Genomic DNA, 21,066 nt, shown 5'->3' with positions numbered 1-21,066 from the left:
TCACGTATCCGTTCTTTTGCCTCAGTTATTCTGCTATTGATTCCTTCTAGTGTATTTTTCACTTAGTTATTTTGTTTTTCATCACTGATTGTTTTTTAGTTCTTCTAGGTCCTTGTTAAATATTTCTTGTATCTTCTCGATACATGCCTCCATTCTATTTGAAAGATCTTGGATCATCTTTACCATCATTACTCTGAATTCTTTATCAGGTAGATTGCCTATTTCCTCTTCATTTATTTGATCTTTTTGGATTTTATGATGCTTTTTTGTCTGCAACATATTTCTCTGTCATTTCATTTTGTCTAACCTACTGTGTTTATTGTCTCCTTTCCACAGGCTGCAAGGTCGTAGTTCCTCTTGCTTCTCTTGTCTGCCCCCTAGTGAGTTAGGTTGGTCCTAGGGCTTGTGTATGCTGCCTCGTGGGAAGGACTGGTGCCTGCGACCTGGTGGGTAGAACTGAGTCTTTTTCCTCTGAAGGGCAAGGCTGCATCATGTGTTCTGTTTTGGGGTGTGTTTGAGCTTAGTACGACTTTAGGCAGCCTGTCTGCTGATGAGTGGGGCTGTGTTCCTGTCTTGCTGGTTGTTTGGCATGAGGTTTCCAGCACTGGAGCCTACAGGCAGTTTTGTGGGGCTGGGTCTTTGTGTTGATATAGATACCTCCAAGAGCATGCACACATACCAATTAGTATTCCCTAGGCCCAGAAATTCTCTGGCAGTCCATCATCCTGGACTCAGTGCTCCCACCCCAGAGGCCCAGGCCTGACTCCTGACCAGGGAACCAAGAGCCCACAAGCTGCACAATTCGGCCAGAGAAAAAAGAAAGGAAAGAAAAGAAAACAAACAAACAAAACCCAAGGCAAATAGCAAAAACAACAGCAAACAAACAGCAGCAACAGCAACACAACACACACACACATAGAAAAAAGAAAAAAGAGAAAACAAGACAAAACAAAACAAGAGAACAAACAAACAAAATAATTCAAAAATGAGAACAGCCAATAGGGACTAAACTAACAAAAACAAAAATGAAAAATAAAACAAAAACAGAAAACAAACAAACAACAGAAAGTGAACAAAGCATAAAATATGCAGATAAAAACAATCAAAAAAGAAAAATAAATAAATAAAATAAACAAGAACAAAAAACAAGAAAAAAACACAAAACAACAAAAAAATAAAGTAAAAATAAATATATATATAAAAAGGAAAAGTAAATGATAAAAAGTAATAAAAGCAACAACATCAACAACTGAACAAAATGAAACAAACCAAAAAAGAATAATAGTAATAAATATTTTTCTGGGGCCTCCTCTGTGTCCTTGCCCACACAGTGAGCCAGAGTCAATCCGCCCCTCCCCAGGAGGCCTTCCAATACCTCTAGGTAAGTCTCTGGACCTGCTGCAGGCACTGTAAGACCAGCTCAGGCACTGACCTGGCCCAACTCCCACATGTACTTACACCCAAAGTCCACTGCTGCAAAGGCTAGACTGCTCTCAATTGTGGGAACACTCATTGTCTATTCAGGTATTCCAGAGATGCAGGATTTACCAAGCAAATCTCAGGGATTTTATCCATGGCTTGGGCAGCTGCATGGAAAGATTTCCATTCCTCTTCCTTAGTCACACCACCTGTGGTGCTCAGCTTTGGTTTTGACCCCACCTCTGTGTGTGCACCACCCCCTCAGGCTTCTGTTCCTTGTCTAGGTGAGAGTGAGGGAAAGCAACAACTGCATGGGGCATGCTTACTCACTCAAGCCAGGAGAAGTACGGTGGCCACAATTGGGGTGTGTGTAAGTTGCCTGTGGTGGTGGAACCAGCAGGCACTTGTAACAGACTGTGGTGCACTTGCTTTGGTGGGAATGCCTCCCAGTGCCTGTGGAGGCAGGAGCTGTCATGGGGGGGCAGGTGGCAGCCCTGCCCCCACCATGTACCTCTCAACAATGGGGCCTCATTTCTAGGCAGACCACACTTCCTCTAGGAATATTCCTTGCCGCACATGCCCTCACTCCCTTACCCTCTGCTGTATCCGTGCAGTCAACAGCACTCCTCTCCCCAGATCCATTCTCCCAACCCCATGCTTTAGCACTCAGCCCCTGCCACCATCAGTGGACTCTCATCGCAGGTAGGGGTGCCCAGTGCTGATTCCCAAGGAGGCTTTGGGATGAGTGGCACTCAGGCCCCCAGAGCCCATGGAAAGAGGAGACCCCCGCCTGAGGGGTGGGCAGGCCTGCTCAAATGAGAGCCCCTCCCGGTGCCCACAGAGGTCCAAGAAGGCAGTGGGCAGGGAAAGGGGTTGTAATGGCAGCTCCACCCTTTGTGCACCACTCAACAATGACAACTTGCTTCTATGGTGTCCCGAGCTTGTTCTGCAGACTTCCCTGGTTGTGGAGCTCCTTATTCCTTTCCCTTCAGGCTGTCTTTTCACAGCCAACAGCTGTCCCCTCCATGGGTCCATGCTCTAAACCCCACTTTCCAGCACCCAGTCCCTTCCACGACAGTAGACTCACGACTCAGGCTGGAATGCACAGAGCTGTGGTGTAGAGCATGTGTGCAGTCCTGCCTTCCACAGACCATCTGCTGAATTCTCCTTAGATCCCTGAAAGGTCCTTTGCTGTCCCAGCTGATTTCCCCACCATGAGGGAGTTTTTCAGAGTGTGGGGACCTCCCCTCACCTTCAGCTTCCCGCCAGGGTTGCTGGTCCCTTTTTGATTCCTCTTTTCTTTTTCTCTCCTTTCTTTCATCCTACCCAGTTGTGTGGGGATTTTTCTTGTCCTTTTAGGTGTCTGAAGTCTTCCACTAATGTTCAGTAGGTGCTCTATGAGAATTGTTCCATTTGTAGATGTATTCTTGATGTACTTTTTAAGAGTGATGAATTCCACCTCCTCCTCCTATTCCACCATCTTCCTTTGCCCCCCAAATCTTCAATTTCTGATAGCCCAATCCCTCCTATCTACCCACCAGCAACCTCTGCACTCTATTTGTAAGTCCAAACCATCATTTTCAACAAAGGACAATAATTTAATTCTGTCAAAACTTTATTAATATCCTCACACACATAAACAAGCCCTGCAACAAAACATCTCCCTCCTTATGTCTCATACTACTTAAATGGTAATAGAGAAATAAAAATAGTGGAATTTCCCTCTATTTCTCAAATGTTTAAAGACATATTCTGTCAACAACTTAACCCTAAACTACATTTCAAATAAAAAACCCAGTGCAAAATCTGGGGAAATATCTCTGGTATGAGGAGCTGCTGAAAGTGTTGGAAGATAGGACCAGTGGAATGCTGGTCCATAGAAAAAGGAAAGGGACAAGGGAGAATTCCTGGAACATAAGGACTTTATGTACTTCGGTTTTGGGCATTGGATGTCTGTATATTTGGATCATGGCTCTGTCAGATACCAGCTGTGTGACCGGAGGAAAATAATTTAATTTCTCTGGGTCACACTATTCACATCTATAACACTGGAATCATTAATTTTTGTAAAAGCAGTTGAAATGATTAAATAAGAAAACATGTATAAAATAACTAGTAGGATACAAATTCATTTGATGTGCTGCTTGTATTTCATAAATGTGTTTTAAATGTTTATAATTTCACAATACTGCCTATTTTTCATTTTATTTATATATATAAATTAATAAACAGAAACATCAATCAAATAGAGTGGGGAGACTACAGTGGAGAGCTGTCATGCCCTGGGACTATAGCAGAGCCCAACAGGAAGAAGAAAGACTCCTCTTCTTCCTGGTAGAGACTCAGTCAAAGAAACGCCATGGACTCTTTGTTCACTATAGCCTTCCCAAATTCCTTTTCCTCTCTTTAAAAGCCTTGTCCTGTGAGGGGCTTGCACTTGGCTCACTATGGTTGCAGACCTTGAATTGCAATTCTCTCCTGGTCCCAAATAAACCCATCTTTGCTGGAGAAATATCTGGCTGTCTGGTTTTTTTTTTAGGTCAATATACAGCAACCATGTATGTCAAGTGATTACAGTTTTCAATTTTTTGTAGCAATATAAATTTTCATTCAAAAATGATTAAGTTAATACAAGTGATTCAATTGTATTAAGTATGTTAATTAACAACAACAGAGTTGCTGTGCAAACAAGACAAAAATCCTAAAGATGGTATATGAATGACTGAGACCCAGAAAACGCCACAGTATGTCATGATATGATAGGAACTGTTCTAGTCACTGTGTAGGATGTCATAGAAAACAAATCCACGTTTTGTGCCTTTAATACCTCATAGCTCTCAAAAAGGGTTGACTTAGCAACTAAAATGTAAAAGTCACATATGTAATACCTTTTCAAAATACCATCTACTATACTAAATCCACATTGGAAAGTGTGGGGTGAAGGGAGGGTTCTCTTATTAGATTCACTATCAAAGACTCATTAATTCAGTAAGCTTTCAATGAGGAAGGCTTTTTCTGGATGTTAGATATGTAAAATCCAATTAAATTTATTCTCTGCCATCAAACATGTTACAGTCAATAGGAGACTGGAGGAAGCAGACATATAAATAGAAAAGCTCAACAAAGGGTAGGAAGTGCTGAATCATCTCACACCAGTCAGAATGGCCATCATCAAAAAATCTACAAACAATAAATGCTGCAGAGGATGTGGAGAAAAGGGAACACTCTTGCACTGTTGGTGGGAATGTAAATTGATACAGCCACTATGGAGAACAGTATGGAGGATCCTTAAAAAACTACAAATAGAACTACCATACGACCCAGCAATCCCACTACTGGGCATATGCCCTGAGAAAAATATAATTCAAAAAGAGTCATGTACCAAAATGTTCATTGCAGCTCTATTTACAATAGCCAGGACATGGAAGCAACTTAAGTGTCCATCATCAGATGAATGGATAAAGAAGATGTGGCACATATATACAATGGAATATTACTCAGCCATAAAAAGAAACGAAATGGAGTTATTTGTAGTGAGGTGGATGGACCTAGAGTCTGTCTTACAGAGTGAAGTAAGTCAGAAAGAGAAAATCAAAAACCGTATGCTAACACCTATATATGGAATCTAAGGGGAAAAAAAAAAGGTCACGAAGAACCTAGTGGTAAGATGGGAATAAAGACACAGACCTACTAGAGAATGGACTTGAGGATATGGGGAGGAGGAAGGGTAAGCTGTGACAAAGTGAGAGAGTGGCATGGACATATATACACTACCAAATGTAAAATAGATAGCTAGTGGGAAGCAGCTGCATAGCACAGGGAGATCAGCTCTGTGCTTTGTGACCACCTAGAGGGGTGGGATAGGGAGGGTGGGAGGGAGGGAGATGCAAGAGGGAAGAGACATGGGAACATATGTATATGTATAACTGATTCACTTTGTTATAAAGCAGAAATTAACACACCATTGTAAAGCAATTATACTCCAATAAAGATGTTAAAAAAAAAAAAGAAGTCAGGGCAGGTCTCAGTGGGAAATCAAAGGAAGGAATCGGAAGAAAATGAGTCCAGGAAGTACACCAAGATGGCATGGCAATAGCAATAAATGAAAACCATGAGAGAGTAAAAATGTTCACCTGTACTTGATAATTCCATTGATCATTGGGTTCACATCCTTGATTCTGTTGATAAAAATCTGAACAACATCTATGCATTTCACCTGAAAAATACAATAATTTAGTTAGTGGGTGTTTATTTACTGAACAATTCATCCATTCAACAAGTATTTAATGAAAGTCTGGTATGTGCATCAATCACTTTGCATTTGGGACATCTTCAGTGAATTAGCCAGTGCAGTCCACTGTGAGGGGGTAAAAGATGTCTACTTTGAAGCTAAGAAATCAGGAGTACACTAGTACTAGAAGGCTCTGAACAATGAGTAGAGATAAAAAGCATAAACTCCCCTCTATGTTGATGACATATTTAAGATCATTTAAAAATCATAATGGAGTAACTATGTTTCCAGCAGCCAAAATGGAGCAGGGTAGGCATTGTAGATGTAATTTCAGACATTCCTGCATCACTGAGAACTTGAGCTTTCTGAACTGTATCAAACTCAAGGACACCACCAGCCACCAGCCATTTTCAAAACAGCATCAGCTAGCAGCTGCTAGCTGCAATCATGTAGTTTCAAAATTCCCACCCCCGTTTCACAACTATGTAATCATTATTGCTTCAAAAGCTCAACCAACACTTGCTTAACAAGCACCCTTATTTCTTGTGAGTTCCAACTGTCATTCTTGAAAAACAATTTATGTAATTAAATGTGACCTTGCAGTTTTTGACTTTATAAGTTTCCTCCATTTTGTAGTATGGCAGAACACTATTCAAGTGCTTTCTTGGATTTGTGCTTCCCCAGCTGCAGTCTTAACAAAGCCCAAATAAAAGCGCTTTGTTTTTGCTTCAGCCAGGTCTCCATTCTAGGAATTCTTGGTTAACAAAGTAAATAGAAATTGGAGTTCATAGATATTTTATATATATATATATATATACTCAACTAGTGAGTATTTTTTCTATTAAATAAACAGTAATAGACATCATGCTATAGTAATACCTTGAACCTCAACATTATATATCACCTTTGCAAACCCAGGAGTTGAGTAGCAGAAACATAAAAGCACATTAAAACACAATTTCTAGATAAAATAAAGGATGCTAAGTTAAATTTGAATTTCAGATAACTAGTGAATAATTTTTAGTATAAGTAGGCCCTAAATATGGCATGGGGATACTTATACTAAAAATCATGTGTTGTTTTCCTGAAACTGAAAGTTAACTGTGTGTCCTATATTTTTATTTGCTAAATCTGACAAACCTAGGCCAAGGGTTAAGAATGTGAGTAGGGGAGAGATTGGTTCAAGATGGTGGAGTAGAAGGATGTGCGCTCACTCCCTCTTGTGAGAGCACCAGAATCACAACTAACTGCTGAACAATCATCGACAGGAAGACACTGGAAATCAACCAAAAAGATACCCCACATCCAAAGACAAAGGAGAAGCCAAAATGAGACGGTAGGAGGGGCGCAAGCACAATAAAATCAATTCCCATAACTGCGGGGTGGGTGACTCACAAACTGGAGAACACTTATACCACAGAAGTCCACCCACAGGAGTGAAGGTTCTGAGCCCCACGTCAGGCTTCCCAACCTGGGGGTCCGGAAATGGGAAGAGGAATTCCTAGAGAATCAGACTTTGAAGCCTAGTGGGATTTTATTGCAGACTTCAACAGGACAGGGGGAAAGAGAGACTCCACTCTTGGAGGGCACACACAAAGTAGTGTGCACATCAGGACCCAGGGAAAGGGGCAGTGACCCCATAGGAGACTGAACCAGACCTACCTGTTAGTGTTGGAGGGTCTCCTGCAGAGGCGAGGGGTGGCTATGGCTCACCGTGAGTACAAGAACACTGGCAGCAGAAGTTCTGGGAAGTACTCCTTGGCGTGAGGCCTCCCAGGGTCCACCATTAGCCCTGCCAAAGAGCCAAGTAAGCTGCAGTGTTGGGTCACCTCAGGCAAAACAATCAACAGGGAGGGAATCCAGCACCACCCATCAGCAGACAAGTGGATTAAAGTTTTACTGAGCTCTGCCCACCACAGAAAACCCCAGCTCTACCCACCACCAGTCCCTCCAATCAGGAAACTTGCAGAAGCCTCTCAGATAGCCTCATCCACCAGAGGGCAGACAGCAGAAGCAAGAAGAACTACAATCCTGCAGCCTGTAGAACAAAAACCACATTCACAGAAAGTTAGAGAAGATGAAAAGGCACACGGCTATGTACCAGATGATGGAAGAAGATAAAACCCCAGAAAAACAACTAAATGAAGTGGAGATAGGGAACTGTCTGGAAAAAAAATTCAGAATAATGATAGTGAAGATGATCTAGGACCTCGGAAAAAGAATGGAGGCAAAGATCGAGAAGATGCAAGAAATGTTTAACAAACACCTAGAAGAATTAAAGAACAAACAAACAGGGATGAACATTACAATAACTGAAATAAAAAATACACTAGAAGGGGGACTTCCCTGGTGGCACATTGGTTAAGAATCCATCGGGCAATGCAGGGAACACGGGTTTGAGCCCTGGTCCGGGAAGATTCCACATGCTGTGGAGCAACTAAACCCGTGAGCCACAACTACTGAGCCTGCGCTCTAGTGCACGTGAGCCACAACTACTTAGCCTGAGTGCCACAACTACTGAAGCGCATGTGCTTAGAGCCCATGCTCTGCAACAAGAGAAGCCAACAGAGTGAGAAGACATGCACCACAACAAAGAGTAGCCCACACTCGATGCAACCAGAGAAAACCCACAAGCAGCAACGAAGACACAACACAGCCAAAAATTAAAAAAATAATTAATTAATTCAAACAAATACACTAGAAGGAATCAATAGCAGAAAACCTGAGGCAGAAGAACGGATAAGTGACCTGGAAGACAGAATGGTGGAATTCACTGCTGCAGAAAAGAATAAAGAAAAAAGAATAAAAAGAAGTGAAGACCGCTTAAGGAACTTCTGGGACAACATTAAAGGCAACAACATTCGCATTATAGCGGTCCCAGAAGGAGAAGAGAAAGAGAAAGGACCCAAGAAAATATTTGAAGAGATTATAGTCGAAAACTTCCCTAACATGGGAAAGGAAATAGCCACCCAAGTCCAGCAAGTGCAGAGAGTCCCAGGCAAGATAAACCCAAAGAGAAACATGCTGAGACACATAGTAATCAAATTGAAAAAAATTAAGACAAAGAAAAATTATTGAAAGCAACAAGAGAAAAATGACAAATAACATACAAGAGAACTCCCATAAGGTTAACAGCTGATTTCTCAGCAGAAACTCTGCAAGCCAGAAGGGAGTGACATGATATACTTAAAGTGATGAAAGGGAAGAACCTACAACCAAGATTACTCTACTCAACAAGGATCTCATTCAGATTCGACGGAGAAATCAAAAGCTTTACAGACAAGCAAAAGCTAAGAGAATTCAGCACCACCAAACCAGCTCTACAAAACAAATGCTAAAGGAATATCTCTAAGTGGGAAACACAAGAGAAGAAAAGAACCTACAAAAACAAACCTATAACAATTCAGAAAATGGTAATAGGAGCATAGATATTGCTAATTACCTTAAACGTGCATGGACTAAATGCTCCAACCAAAAGACACAGGCTTGCTGAATGGAAACAAAAAACAGACCCATATATATGCTGTCTACAAGAGACCCACTTCAGACCTAGTGACACATACAGACTGAAAGTGAGGGAATGGGAAAATATATTCCATGCAAATGGAAATCAAAAGAAAGCTGGAGTAGCAATACTCATATCAGATAAAATAGAATTTAAAATAAAGAATATTACAAGAGACAAGGAAGGACACTACATAATGATCAAGGGATCAATCCAAGAAGAAGGTATAACAATTATAAATATATATGCACCCAACACAGGGGCACCTCAAAACATAAGGCAATGTCTAACACTTAAAAAACAGGAAATCAACAGTAACACAATAATAGTGGTGGACTTTAACACCTCACTTACACCAAAGGACAGATCATCCAAAAAGAAAATAAATAAGGAAACACAAGCTTTAAATGACACAATAGACCACATAGATTTAATTGATATTTAGAGGACATCCCATCCCAAAACAGCAGATTACACTTTCTTCTCAAGTGCATATGTAACATTCTCCAGGATAGATCCCATCTTGGGTCACAAATCAAGCCTCAGTAAATTTAACAAAACTGAAATCATATCAAGCAACTTTTCTGACCACAACGCTATGAGATTAGAAATCAATTACAGGGGAAAAACGTAAAAAACACAAACACATGGAAGCTAAACAATAGGTTAGTAAATAACCAAGAGATCGTTGAAGAAATCAAAGAGGAAATCAAAAAATACCCAGAGACAAATTACAACGAAAACACGATGATCGAAAATTAATGGAATACAGCAAAAGCAGTTCTAAGAGGGAAGTTTATAGCAATACAAGCCCACCTCAAGTAGCAAGAAAAATCTCAATTAAACAATTAAACAATCTAACCTTACACCTATAGGAACTAGAGAAAGAAGAACAAAAAACCCCAAAGTTTGTAGAAGGAAAAAAAATCGTAAAGATCAGAGCAGAAGTAAATGAAGTAGAAACAAAGAAAATAATAGCAAAGATCAATAAAATTAAAAGCTGGTTCTTTGAGAAGATAAACTAACTTGTTAAACCATTAGCCAGACTCATCAAGAAAAAGACAGAGAGGATTCAAACCAGTAAAATTAGAAATAAAAAAGTAGAAGTTAAAACAGACACACAGAAATACAAAGGATTCTAAGAGACTACTACAAGCAACTCATGCCAATAAAATGGACAACATGGAAGAAATGGACAAATTCTTCGAAAAGCAAAACCTTCTGAAACTGAACCAGGAAGAAATACAAAATATAAACAGACAAACAACAAGCACTGAAATTGAGACTGTGATTAAAAATCTTCCAACAAACAGAAGTCCAGAAACAGATGGCTTCACAAGTGAATTCTATCAAACATTTAGAGAAGAGCTAACACCTATCCTCATCAAACTCTCCAAAATATAGAAGAGAGAGGAACACTCCCAAACGCATTCTATGAGGCCACAATCACCCTGACACCAAAACCAGAAAAAGACGTCACAAAGAAAGAAAACTACAGGCCAATATCACTGATGAACAGCGATGCAAAAATCCTCAACAAAATACTAGCAAACAGAATCCAACAGCACATTAAAAGGATCATACACCATGATCAAGTGGGGTTAATCCCAGGAATGCAAGGATTCTTCAATATATGCAAATCAATCAATGTGATACACCATATTAACAAATTGAAGGAGAAAAACCATACTATCATCTCAATAGATGCAGAAAAAGCTTTCAACCAAATTCAACACCCATTTATGATAAAAACCCTGCAGAAAGTAGGCATAGAGGGAACTTTCCTCAACATAATAAAGGCCATATATGACAAATCCAGAGACAACATCGTTCTCAATGGTGAAAAACTGAAACCATTTCCTCTATGATCAGGAACAGGACAAGTTTGTCCACTCTCACCACTATTATTCAACATAGTTTTGGAAGATTTAGCCACAGCACTCAGAGAAGAAAAAGAAATAAGAGCAATCCAAATCAGAAAAGAAGTAGTAAAAGTGTCACTCTTTGCAGATGACATAATACTATACATAGAGAATCCTAAAGATGCTACCAGAAAACTACTAGAGATAATCAATGAATTTGGCAAAGTAGCAGGATCCAAAATTAATGCACAGAAATCTCTTGCATTCCTATACATTAATGATGAAAAATCTGAAAGAGAAATTGAGGAAACACTCCCATTTACCACTGCAACAAAAAGAATAAAATACCTAGGAATAAACCTACCTAAGGAGACAAAAGACCTGTATGTAGAAAACTATAGGATGCTAATGAAAGAAACTAAAGATGATACAAACAGATGGAGAGATGTACCATGTTCTTGGATTGGAAGAATCAACATTGGGAAAATGGCTATACTACCCAAAGCAATCTACAGATTCAATGCAATCCCTATCAAACTACCAATGGCATTTTTCACAGAACTAGAACAAAAAATTGCACAATTTGTATGGAAACACAAAAGACCCCGAAGAGCCAAAGCAATCTTGAGAAAAAAAACGGAGCTGGAGTAATCAGGCTCCCTGACTTCAGACGATACTACAAAGCTACAGTAATCAAGACAGTATGGTACTGGCACTGAAACAGAAATATAGGTCAATGGAACAGGATAGAAAGCCCAGAGATAAACCCACGAACATATGGTCACCTTATCGTTCATAAAGGAGGCAAGAATATACAATGGAGAAAAGACAGCCTCTCCAGTTAGTGGTGCTGGGAAAACTGGACAACTACACGTAAAAGAATAAAATTAGGTCGCTCCCTAACGACATACACCAAAATAAACTCAAAATGGATTAAAGACCTAAATGTAAAGCCAGAGAATATAAAACTCTTAGAGGAAAACATAGGCAGAACAGTGCATGACATTAATCACATTAAGATCCTTTTTGACCCACCTCCCAGAAAAATGGAAATAAAAACAAAAATAAACAAATGGGACCTAATGAGACTTAAAAAGCTTTTGCACAGCAAAGGAAACCATAAACAAGATGAAAAGACAACCCTCAGAATGGGAGAAAATATTTGCAAACGAAGCAACTGACAAAGGATTTATCTCCAAATATACAAGCAGCTCATGGAGCTCAATATCAAAAAAACAAACAACCCAAACCAAAAATGGGCAGAAGACCTAAATAGACATTTCTCCAAAGAAGATATACAGATTGCCAACAAACACATGAAAGGATGCTCAACGTCGCTAATTATTAGAGAAATGAAAATCAAAACTACAATGAGGTATCAGCTCACACCAGTCAGAATGGCCATCATCAAAAAATCTACAAACACTAAATGCTGGAGAGAGTGTGGATGAAAGGGAATCCTCTTGCACTGCTGGTGGGAATGTAAATTGATACAGCCGCTATGGAGAACAGTATGGAAGTTCCTCAGAAAACTAAAACTAAAACAACCATATGACCCAGCAATCCCACAACTGGGCATATACCCTGAGAAAACCATAATTCAAAAAGAGTCATGTATCACAATATTCATTGCAGCTCTATTTACAATAGCCAGGACCTGGTAGCAACCTAAGTGTCCATCAACAGATGAATAGATAAAGAAGATGTGGTATATATATACAATGGAATATTACTCAGCCGTAAAAAGAAATGAAATTGAGTTATTTTTGGTGAGTTGGATGGACCTAGAGTCTATCATACAGAGTGAAGTAATTCAGAAAGAGACAAACAAATACCATATGCTAATACTTATATATGGAATCTAAAATAAAAATGGTTCTGAAGAACCTAGGGGCAGGACAGGAATAAAGTTGCAGACGTAGAGAATGGGATTGAGAATATGCAGAGGGGGAAGTGTAAGCTGGGACGAAGTGAGTGAGTGGCATGGACATATATGCACTACCAAATGTAAAATAGCTAGTGAGAAGCAGTTAGATAGCACAGGGAGATCAGCTCTGTGCTTTGTGTCCACCCAGAGGGGTGGGTAGGGAGTGTGGGAGGGAGATGCAAGAGGGAGGAAATATGGGAATATATGTATATCATATATACATATCTGCTGTTATGCAGCAGAAGCTAACACAACATTGTAAAGCAATTATACTCCAACAAAGATGTTTTAAAAATACATTAAAAAAATGTTATGGGGTTTCCCTGGTGGCGCAGTGGTTAAGAATCTGCCTGCGAATGCAGGGGACACGGTTTCGAGCCCTGGTCTGGGAAGATCCCACATGCTGCGGAGCAACTAGGCCCCTGAGCCACAACTACTGAGCCTGCGTGTCTGGAACCTGTGCTCCGCAACAAGGGAGGCCGCGATAGTGAGAGGCCCACGCACCGCGAGGAAGAGTGGCCTCCGCTTGCTGCAACTAGAGAAAGCCCTTGCACAGAAACGAAGACCCAACACAGCCAAATATAAATAAATAAATAAATAAATAAAAATAAAGGAATTCCTTTAAAAAAAAATGTTATGGAATGTTTCCGAGATTGCATAGCTACATAGCAGGAGAGCCAGAATTTCCAAACTCATGCAGTATGGTTCTGGACTCCATCCTAGTCACTATGCTACACAGTCTACTCTGTGCCAGGTGCTTGACACGGCATAATCTGTAATTTTCATGGCAACCCTTTTCCATGTTCACATAGCTATAGAGAGGTAGACCAAAATTTGAAGCTTACTGTCTTCTACTATATCTCACTGTCTCCCCAACTGTTAGCAAAAGCAGGCATGGGGGATAGGGGGCTGGAATGGGATATAGGAACAAACCACGACACGTCACTGAAAGTTTACCAGGGGTGTGAATAAACATTCTAGATTTTCGTAATAAAGCAATGAGTTAAAGCAATTGAGAGAACCAAGGGATAAGACAAGAGGGTAATCAAGAAAGAATACTAGACTATAGTCCAATGGCGCAGTGGTTGAGAATCTGCCTGCGAATGCAGGGGACACGGCATTCTAGGGAACTAGCTATTCATATGATACAGAAATGGATACTCCCGCCTAAACAAGTCTAGAGAAAACAACTGTTTGAGCTGCTTAAATATTTGGATTAAGAATTTCCACCTGTTTTTGTGTATACGTGCAAATCCTTTTACCTCTGTTTCCTCATGTGTAAAATGGGGATATTACCTAGATAACTGCATCAGTGAGACAGAATATGTTTAAGTACCCAACACCATATTTGACATGTACTATGATCTGCCATGCTATTATTATCCTAATGCAGGTAGTACATTTTTTTAATTAAAAAGTTCCTTAGAAAAGAAGCATCAGGTAGACCTAGGGCTGAAAGAAATTGATAAAGGGAGAGAGGGTGAGAGGGAGATTCCATGACAAAAAATCAGTTTGTAAACCGCACCTGATTTAGTCCCACACAATTATTACTCACAGACAGGATAAATGGACAGGAAGGACTACGAAGGGTGCCAAAATAGTCCAACTGATGCCCACAGCAAATGCTCTGGGTAAAAGCATACTACAACTCCCAGAAGTCTCTTTTTTCCTCAGTGAATGCCTTTCCTAAGTCTCCCTAGTAGAGGGTAGAAAGGAAATTGATTTCCACCAAGCCCAAACTCATTACCACAACAACAACCACCACTAAACTTCCTGGAGTTGTCCATTAAAAGACTTGTCCCTCCACCCTCTTTTGAATCAGCCAGAGTTGCACTCCCACCTTCCTTTGTTGGATCAGCTTGGCCAGCTGCATCCCCAAAAGCAGGAGTAATGGATCAATCACAGGCCTTGGGGTGCTTGAGTGAAACTTGGGGCTGCCAAAGGCTCGAGCTTCTTGGCCTACAAGGCCAAGAAGAAAGCCGACCACCTGCAGGAGCAGCAACTAGATTCTGACTGTGAACAGTGGTGCTATAGCAGCCTAGATTTCACAAGGTCCTAGTGCTTGAGGGATGCATGCACCCCAGGCAAAAGGCGAAGAAAATACTTAGCAAGGAGGTGTTTAGAAATCATTTCATTTACAAGTTCAGTATCTACCCACGATTCCACAGGAGCATGTATGTCATCACCAGCTGGTCCCAGGGCCAGAGATGGAGGCAGAGTTGTCTTCCCAGCAACTGCTTATGTGCAATGCAATCCTTTGTTAGTGCTGGTGTAACCTAATGTAGAAAATGAGATATAACACTGACTTTGAAGTTCCCAACCCTGCCACTAGATGGCCATGGCCAGTTTACACTTTTTCTCGTACTAAGCTTGCTCATATGAAAAATTGGAGTAACTACTCCTACAAGAGATTTGGGTTTTCTTTATTCTTCTTTCTCCAGTTGTTTTAAGTGTAGGGTTAGATTGTTTATTTGAGATTTTTCTTGTTTCTTGAGGTGAGATTGAATTGCTATAAACTTTCCTCTTAGAACTGCTTTTGCTGTGTCCCATAGGTTTTGGGTCATCATGTTTTCATTGTCATGTGTTTCTATATATTTTTTATTTCTTCCTTGATTTCTTCAGTGATGTCTTGGTTACTTAGTAGCACACTGTTTAGCCTCCATGTATTTGTGCTTTTTACAGTTTTTTTTTTTCCTGTAATTGATTTCCAATCTCATAGCGTTGTGGTCAGAAAAGATGCTAGATATGATTTCAATTTTCTTACATTTTCCTAGGCTTGATTTCAGACCCAAGATGTGATCTATCCTGGAGAATGTTCCATGTGCACTTGAGAAGAAAGTGTATTCTGCCACTTTCAGGTGGAATGTTCTATAAATATCAATTAAATCTATCTGGTCTATAGTGTCATTTAAAGCTTATGTTTCCTTATTTATTTTCTGTTTGGATGATCTGACCATTGGTGTAAGTGGGGTGTTCAAGTCCCCTACTATTACTGTGTTACTGTCAATTTATCCTTTCATGGTTGTTAGCATTTGCCTTATGTATTTAGGTGCTCCTCTGTTGGGTGCATAAACATTTATAATTGTTGTATCTTCTTCTTGGATTGATCCCTTGATCATTATGTAGTGTCCCTCCTTATCTCTTGTAAAAAACAAAAAAGAAAAAAGAAAGAAACATTGGAGTAACTACTCCTACATCAAAAAGTTATGGTAAACACTAGATAATCACACACTTAGCACAATTCATGGCAAATAGTGTATTATAAGTGATAGTTGTTATAATTTATTTCAATGGTACCTGTGAAAATAGTGTTGTAAATATACCTTTGTGTGTACTCAGTATGTTCAACAAACAACTAAATAACAAGCATATATCAATACATATTATCTATATCCATATGATTTAATCCTTATAAGATCACAAACAGATAGTACTGATGAATGTCAAATCTCTCTCCTAAACTCCAAATACTTGAACCCATTGCCTATTTGACATCTCTATGTGAATGTTTCAGTTTCCTTCAAAGTCCAAAACTCATCTTCCCAAACCTGCTGCTCCTCCAGGTTCATGAATGACATTTTCATCCACCCAGTCAGTCATGCCAAAAATATGGAGATCATCCCAGATTCTTCCTTCTCTCTCATCCTCATGAATAGTCACCAAATCCAGTAAATACCTTTCCCTTCAGACACATCCTTAGCTCAGGTCTCACTGACATTTTCATGAACTCCTACAAATAACTAACTGATCACTCTGCCTTCCTTTAGAGTTCTCTTTCTAATATACAAATCTGACCATATTACTTCCCTGCCAGTGACTCTGCTGCGAATTCTCATTTTCTTCAGGTTCAAGCCCCATCTACTTTGTCTGGTATTCAAAGATCTAATGATGGGGATCTGAAAATCTCTGTATGTCATCCCTAGCCCACTGCATCACTTACATGTTATACTCCTACCAAACTCAACTATTGGAAGAGTCTCTCTCCCCTCCATACCTTTGCATATGTTTTCACAACTCCCTTTCCATCTGGCTCAGGACAAGTACCACCTCCTTCAGGAAGTCTTCCCTGAACTCCCAAATATGTTTGGTGCTGCTCTTTTGTAATCCCACACTCTACAGATTAACAATATCAGAGCATTTATATCACTCTCTTTACATGTTAGGCTTTTATGTCTCTTCCCTATCTAGATGTGAACTCCGTGAAGAACAGGGTCATTCTAATTCATCTTTGTATTCTCAGAGCCCAACACAGGGCTTGGCATGCAGTCAGTACCATTTTGTAGGCTGAAGGTGTGAGTTTATGAAGAATGATTGCTGAAGATAGAATTTTAGCTTGGCATTTAAGGCTTGGGGTAGGTGAAATGTAAAAGTTATTCCAGGCACTTTTTCACCTACATAACTCAGGTGGATTCTGAAGGTGTCATCATAGCACTTCTAGCCTAGTTGAAAGTACCCAGTGAAATGCAGGTTAATCATGATAGGCATATCTTATGGGTCCAGTGAACTCAGCTAATAGAGTAAATCATCATAATCTAGGCTCCATTACAGTTTTGAGCAAAATCTGTAGCTGAGTGAACCTTATTTATCAGAGACAGTCTTTGCCAAAGTATTTCCTTTTCTCACCTTTAATACGTTATCTAGATTGTAAATGACCATTACGTGAGTCTGTGGTATAGAGAATGCTCACTGATGGAGAACAGATCATGTATATCTGGATTCAAAGCCTAGATCTACCACTCATTATGTTTGTGACATTTTACAAATCACTTAATGTCTTTGAGTGTGTTTTGCCATCTGTGAAGTAAGATTAACAGTTACCTTATGGTGTAATGAAGATTAAATCAGATATGAATATAAATCTTCTGAATAGTGCCTTCACAGTGCATTATAGCTTTCTATATTTGTTTGTACTAGGCAAAGAAACAAACACAGTCTAAGTTTAAGGGAAAGAGATGGGATAAGTTAACTTTTGTTCCAGAGGTGAAAAATGAGAAATAGTGTGTATATGCTGGAGGAGAGGGTAATTTCCCTATTAAAATCAGGGGAGATTGCAGGCAGTTGGAGTCAAGATGGAGGAGTGGGAGGATGCAGAGTTCGTGTCTCCGCACAACTAGGGTGCCTACCAGACACTGGTGGGGGACATCGACACCCAAGGAGTTGGGATGAGCCCCTGAGTGAGTGGGTAGGACGTGAGAGGGAGCAAGGGGCAGGGAGGAGAAGTGGAGGCTGGATGGGTTTGGCGCCCCTGAGGGGTGGCTGGGAGAAGGGAGGTATCCCCATGCCTGGAGGGACCCTTGGGGGCTTGGAGGATCAGGGGAAGTGTGGCTAACATTTCCCCTGCCCAATCGGGCCTCAGGAAGCCTGCTGGGGTCCCAGGCCAGGTCCTCCACCTTCCAGGGCCCCCTCTGGCCACATTGGTCCTAGAAGCATAGGAGGGTGGGGGGAGAAAAAAGAGAAAAGGTGGACTTGGGGTGGGGGATCTCAGGATCAGAGGATCGGGGGGAAGGGACCTAGAATTTCCCCCACCCACTCAGGCCCTGGGAAGCCTGCTGGGGTTCTGGACCTTGTCCTCTGCTCTCTGAGACCAGAGGCACTTCTGGGTCCCTCCAGCTGTGCTGAGCCTAAGCCCTGCCCCCACCCCCAAGGGAATTTTCTGCCTTTTTTTTCCCCTCTTTTTTGCTATTGTGGTTCTGTTTTACCATCTGGTTGTTGTTTCATCTATATTTTTATTTTTTCTAACATATCTGCTAGTTTTCTAACCTTATTTAATTTTTTGCTCTTTGTTATTGTTCTGCTCCATTTTTTTTCTTTTTCTTTTTTCCTTTTTTTTTTTTGCCACCCTGTGCTGCTTGTGGGATCTTGGTTCATGAGCCAGGGGTTGGGCCTCAGCTCCTGTGGTGGGAGCTCTGAGTCCAAACCACTGGACTAACAGAGAAGCTCAGTCCCCAGGGAATATTCATCGGAGTGAGGTCTCCCAGAGGTCCTCATCTCAGCACCAAGACCCAGCTCACCCCAATAGCCTACAAACTCCAGTGCTGGACGCCTCAGGCTAAACAATCAGTAAGACAGGAACACAATCCCACCCATCAAAAAAAAATGAGATGACAAAAAAATATGTTACAAATGAAGGATCAAGGTAAAAACCTACAAGACCAAATAAATGAAGACAAAATAGGCAACCTACCTGGAAAAGAACTCAGAGTAATGATAGTAAAGATGATCCAGAATCTTGGAAATAGAATGGAGGCATGGATCAAGAAAATGCAATAAATGTTTAACAAAGATCTAGAACGCTTAAAGAACAAACAAAAAGAGATGAACAACACAATAATGAAATGAACAATACACTAGAAGGAATCAATAACAGAATAAATGAGGCAGAAGAACAAATAAGTGAGCTGGAAGACAGAATTATTATAAATATTTGTGCACCCAACATAGGAGCACCTCAATACATAAGGCAAGTGTTAACAACAATAACAGGGGAAATCATCAGTAACACAATAATAGTAGGGGACTTTAAAGCCCCACATACACCAAAGGACAGATCATCCAAACAGAAAATAAATAAGGAAACACGAGGTTTAAATGACACAATAGATCAGATAGCTTTAATGATATTTATAGGACATTCCACCAGAAAGTGGCAGAACACACTTTCTTCTCAAGGGCACACAGAACATTCTCCAGGATAGATCACATCTTAGGTCAAAAATCAAGCCTCAGTAAATTTTAAAAAATTGAAATCATATCAAGCATCATTTCTAACCACAATGCTATGAGATTAGAAAAAAATTACAGGAAAAAAATTGTAAAAAAAGCAAATACAAGGGCGCTAAACAGTGTGCTACTAAATAACCAAGAGGTCACTGAAGAAATAAAAGAGGAAATTAAAAAATACATAGAAACACATGACAACAAAAATATGATGACCCAAAACCTATGGGAAACAACAAAATTAGTTCTAAGAGGGAAGTTTATAGCAATTCAAGCTCACCTTAAGAAACAAGAAAAATCTCAAATAAACAATCTAAACTTACACCTAAAGCAGCTAGAGAAAGAAGAACAAAGAAAACCCAAACTCAGTAGGAGGAAATAAATCATAAAGATCAGAGCAGAAATAAATGAAATACAAATGAAGAAAACAAGAGCAAAGATCAATAAAACTAAACGTTGGTTCTTTGAGAAGATAAACAAAATTGGTAAGCCTTTAGCCAGGCTCATCTAGAAAAAAATGGAGAGGATGCAAATCAATAAAATTATAAACGAAATAGGAGAAATCACAACTGACACTGCAGAAATACAAGGGATTATAAGAGACTACTACAAACAACTATATGCCAATAAAATGGAAAACCTTGAAGAAATGGAGAAATTCTTGGAAACATAAATTTCCAAGACTGAACCAGGAAGAATTAGAAAATATAAACAGACTTGTCACAAGTAATGACATTGAAACTGTAATTAAAAATCTTCCAACAAGCACAGGTCCAGGACCAGATAACTTCACAGGAGAATTCTATAAAACATTTAGAGCAGAGCTAACACCCATTCTTCTCAAACTCTTCCAAAAAATTGCAGATGGAGAAACACTCCCAAATTCGTGCTATGAGGCCACCATCACTCAGATACCAAAACCAGACAAAGATATCACAAAAAAAGAAAATTACACACCAATATCACTGATGAACATAGACGCAAAAATCTTCAACAAAATACTAGCAAACAGAATCCAACAACACATTGAAAGGATTATGACCATGATCAATTGGGAGTTATCCCAGGAATGCAAGGATTCTTCAATATATGCAAATCAATCAATGTAATACACCATATTAACAAATTAAGGAATAAAAACCACATGATCATATCAGTAGATGCAGAAAAAGCTTTTGACAAAATTCAACACCTATTTACGGCAAAAACTCTCCAAAAACTGGGCACAGAGGGAACCTACCTCAACATAATAAAGGCCATATATGACAAACCCACAGCAAAAATCATTCTCAATGGTGAAAATCTGAAAGCATTTTGACTAAGATCAGGAACAAGATAATGTCCACTCTAGCCACTATTATTCAACATAGTTTTGGAAGTCCTAGCCATGGCAATAAGAGAAGAA

The 21,066-nt window shown here is 39.9% G+C and overlaps 1 protein-coding gene across 1 annotated transcript in view; it reads right to left on the bottom strand.

Moving 5' to 3' along the window:
* Positions 1-21,066, bottom strand: part of FAAH2 (fatty acid amide hydrolase 2) — a 118,801-nt gene that overhangs the window by 50,827 nt on the left and 46,908 nt on the right. The window contains 2 exon segments of the mRNA XM_061178147.1: positions 5,530-5,635; positions 14,785-14,982. Of these exon segments, the coding sequence (XP_061034130.1) occupies positions 5,530-5,635; positions 14,785-14,982 (304 nt within the window).

Source organism: Eubalaena glacialis, chromosome X (assembly GCF_028564815.1).
Source record: "Eubalaena glacialis isolate mEubGla1 chromosome X, mEubGla1.1.hap2.+ XY, whole genome shotgun sequence".
In the NCBI taxonomy this organism is placed as follows: Eukaryota; Metazoa; Chordata; class Mammalia; order Artiodactyla; family Balaenidae; genus Eubalaena; species Eubalaena glacialis.
Note: the sequence above shows the minus strand (reverse complement) of the source record. Positions and strands in the feature narration are given on the sequence as shown.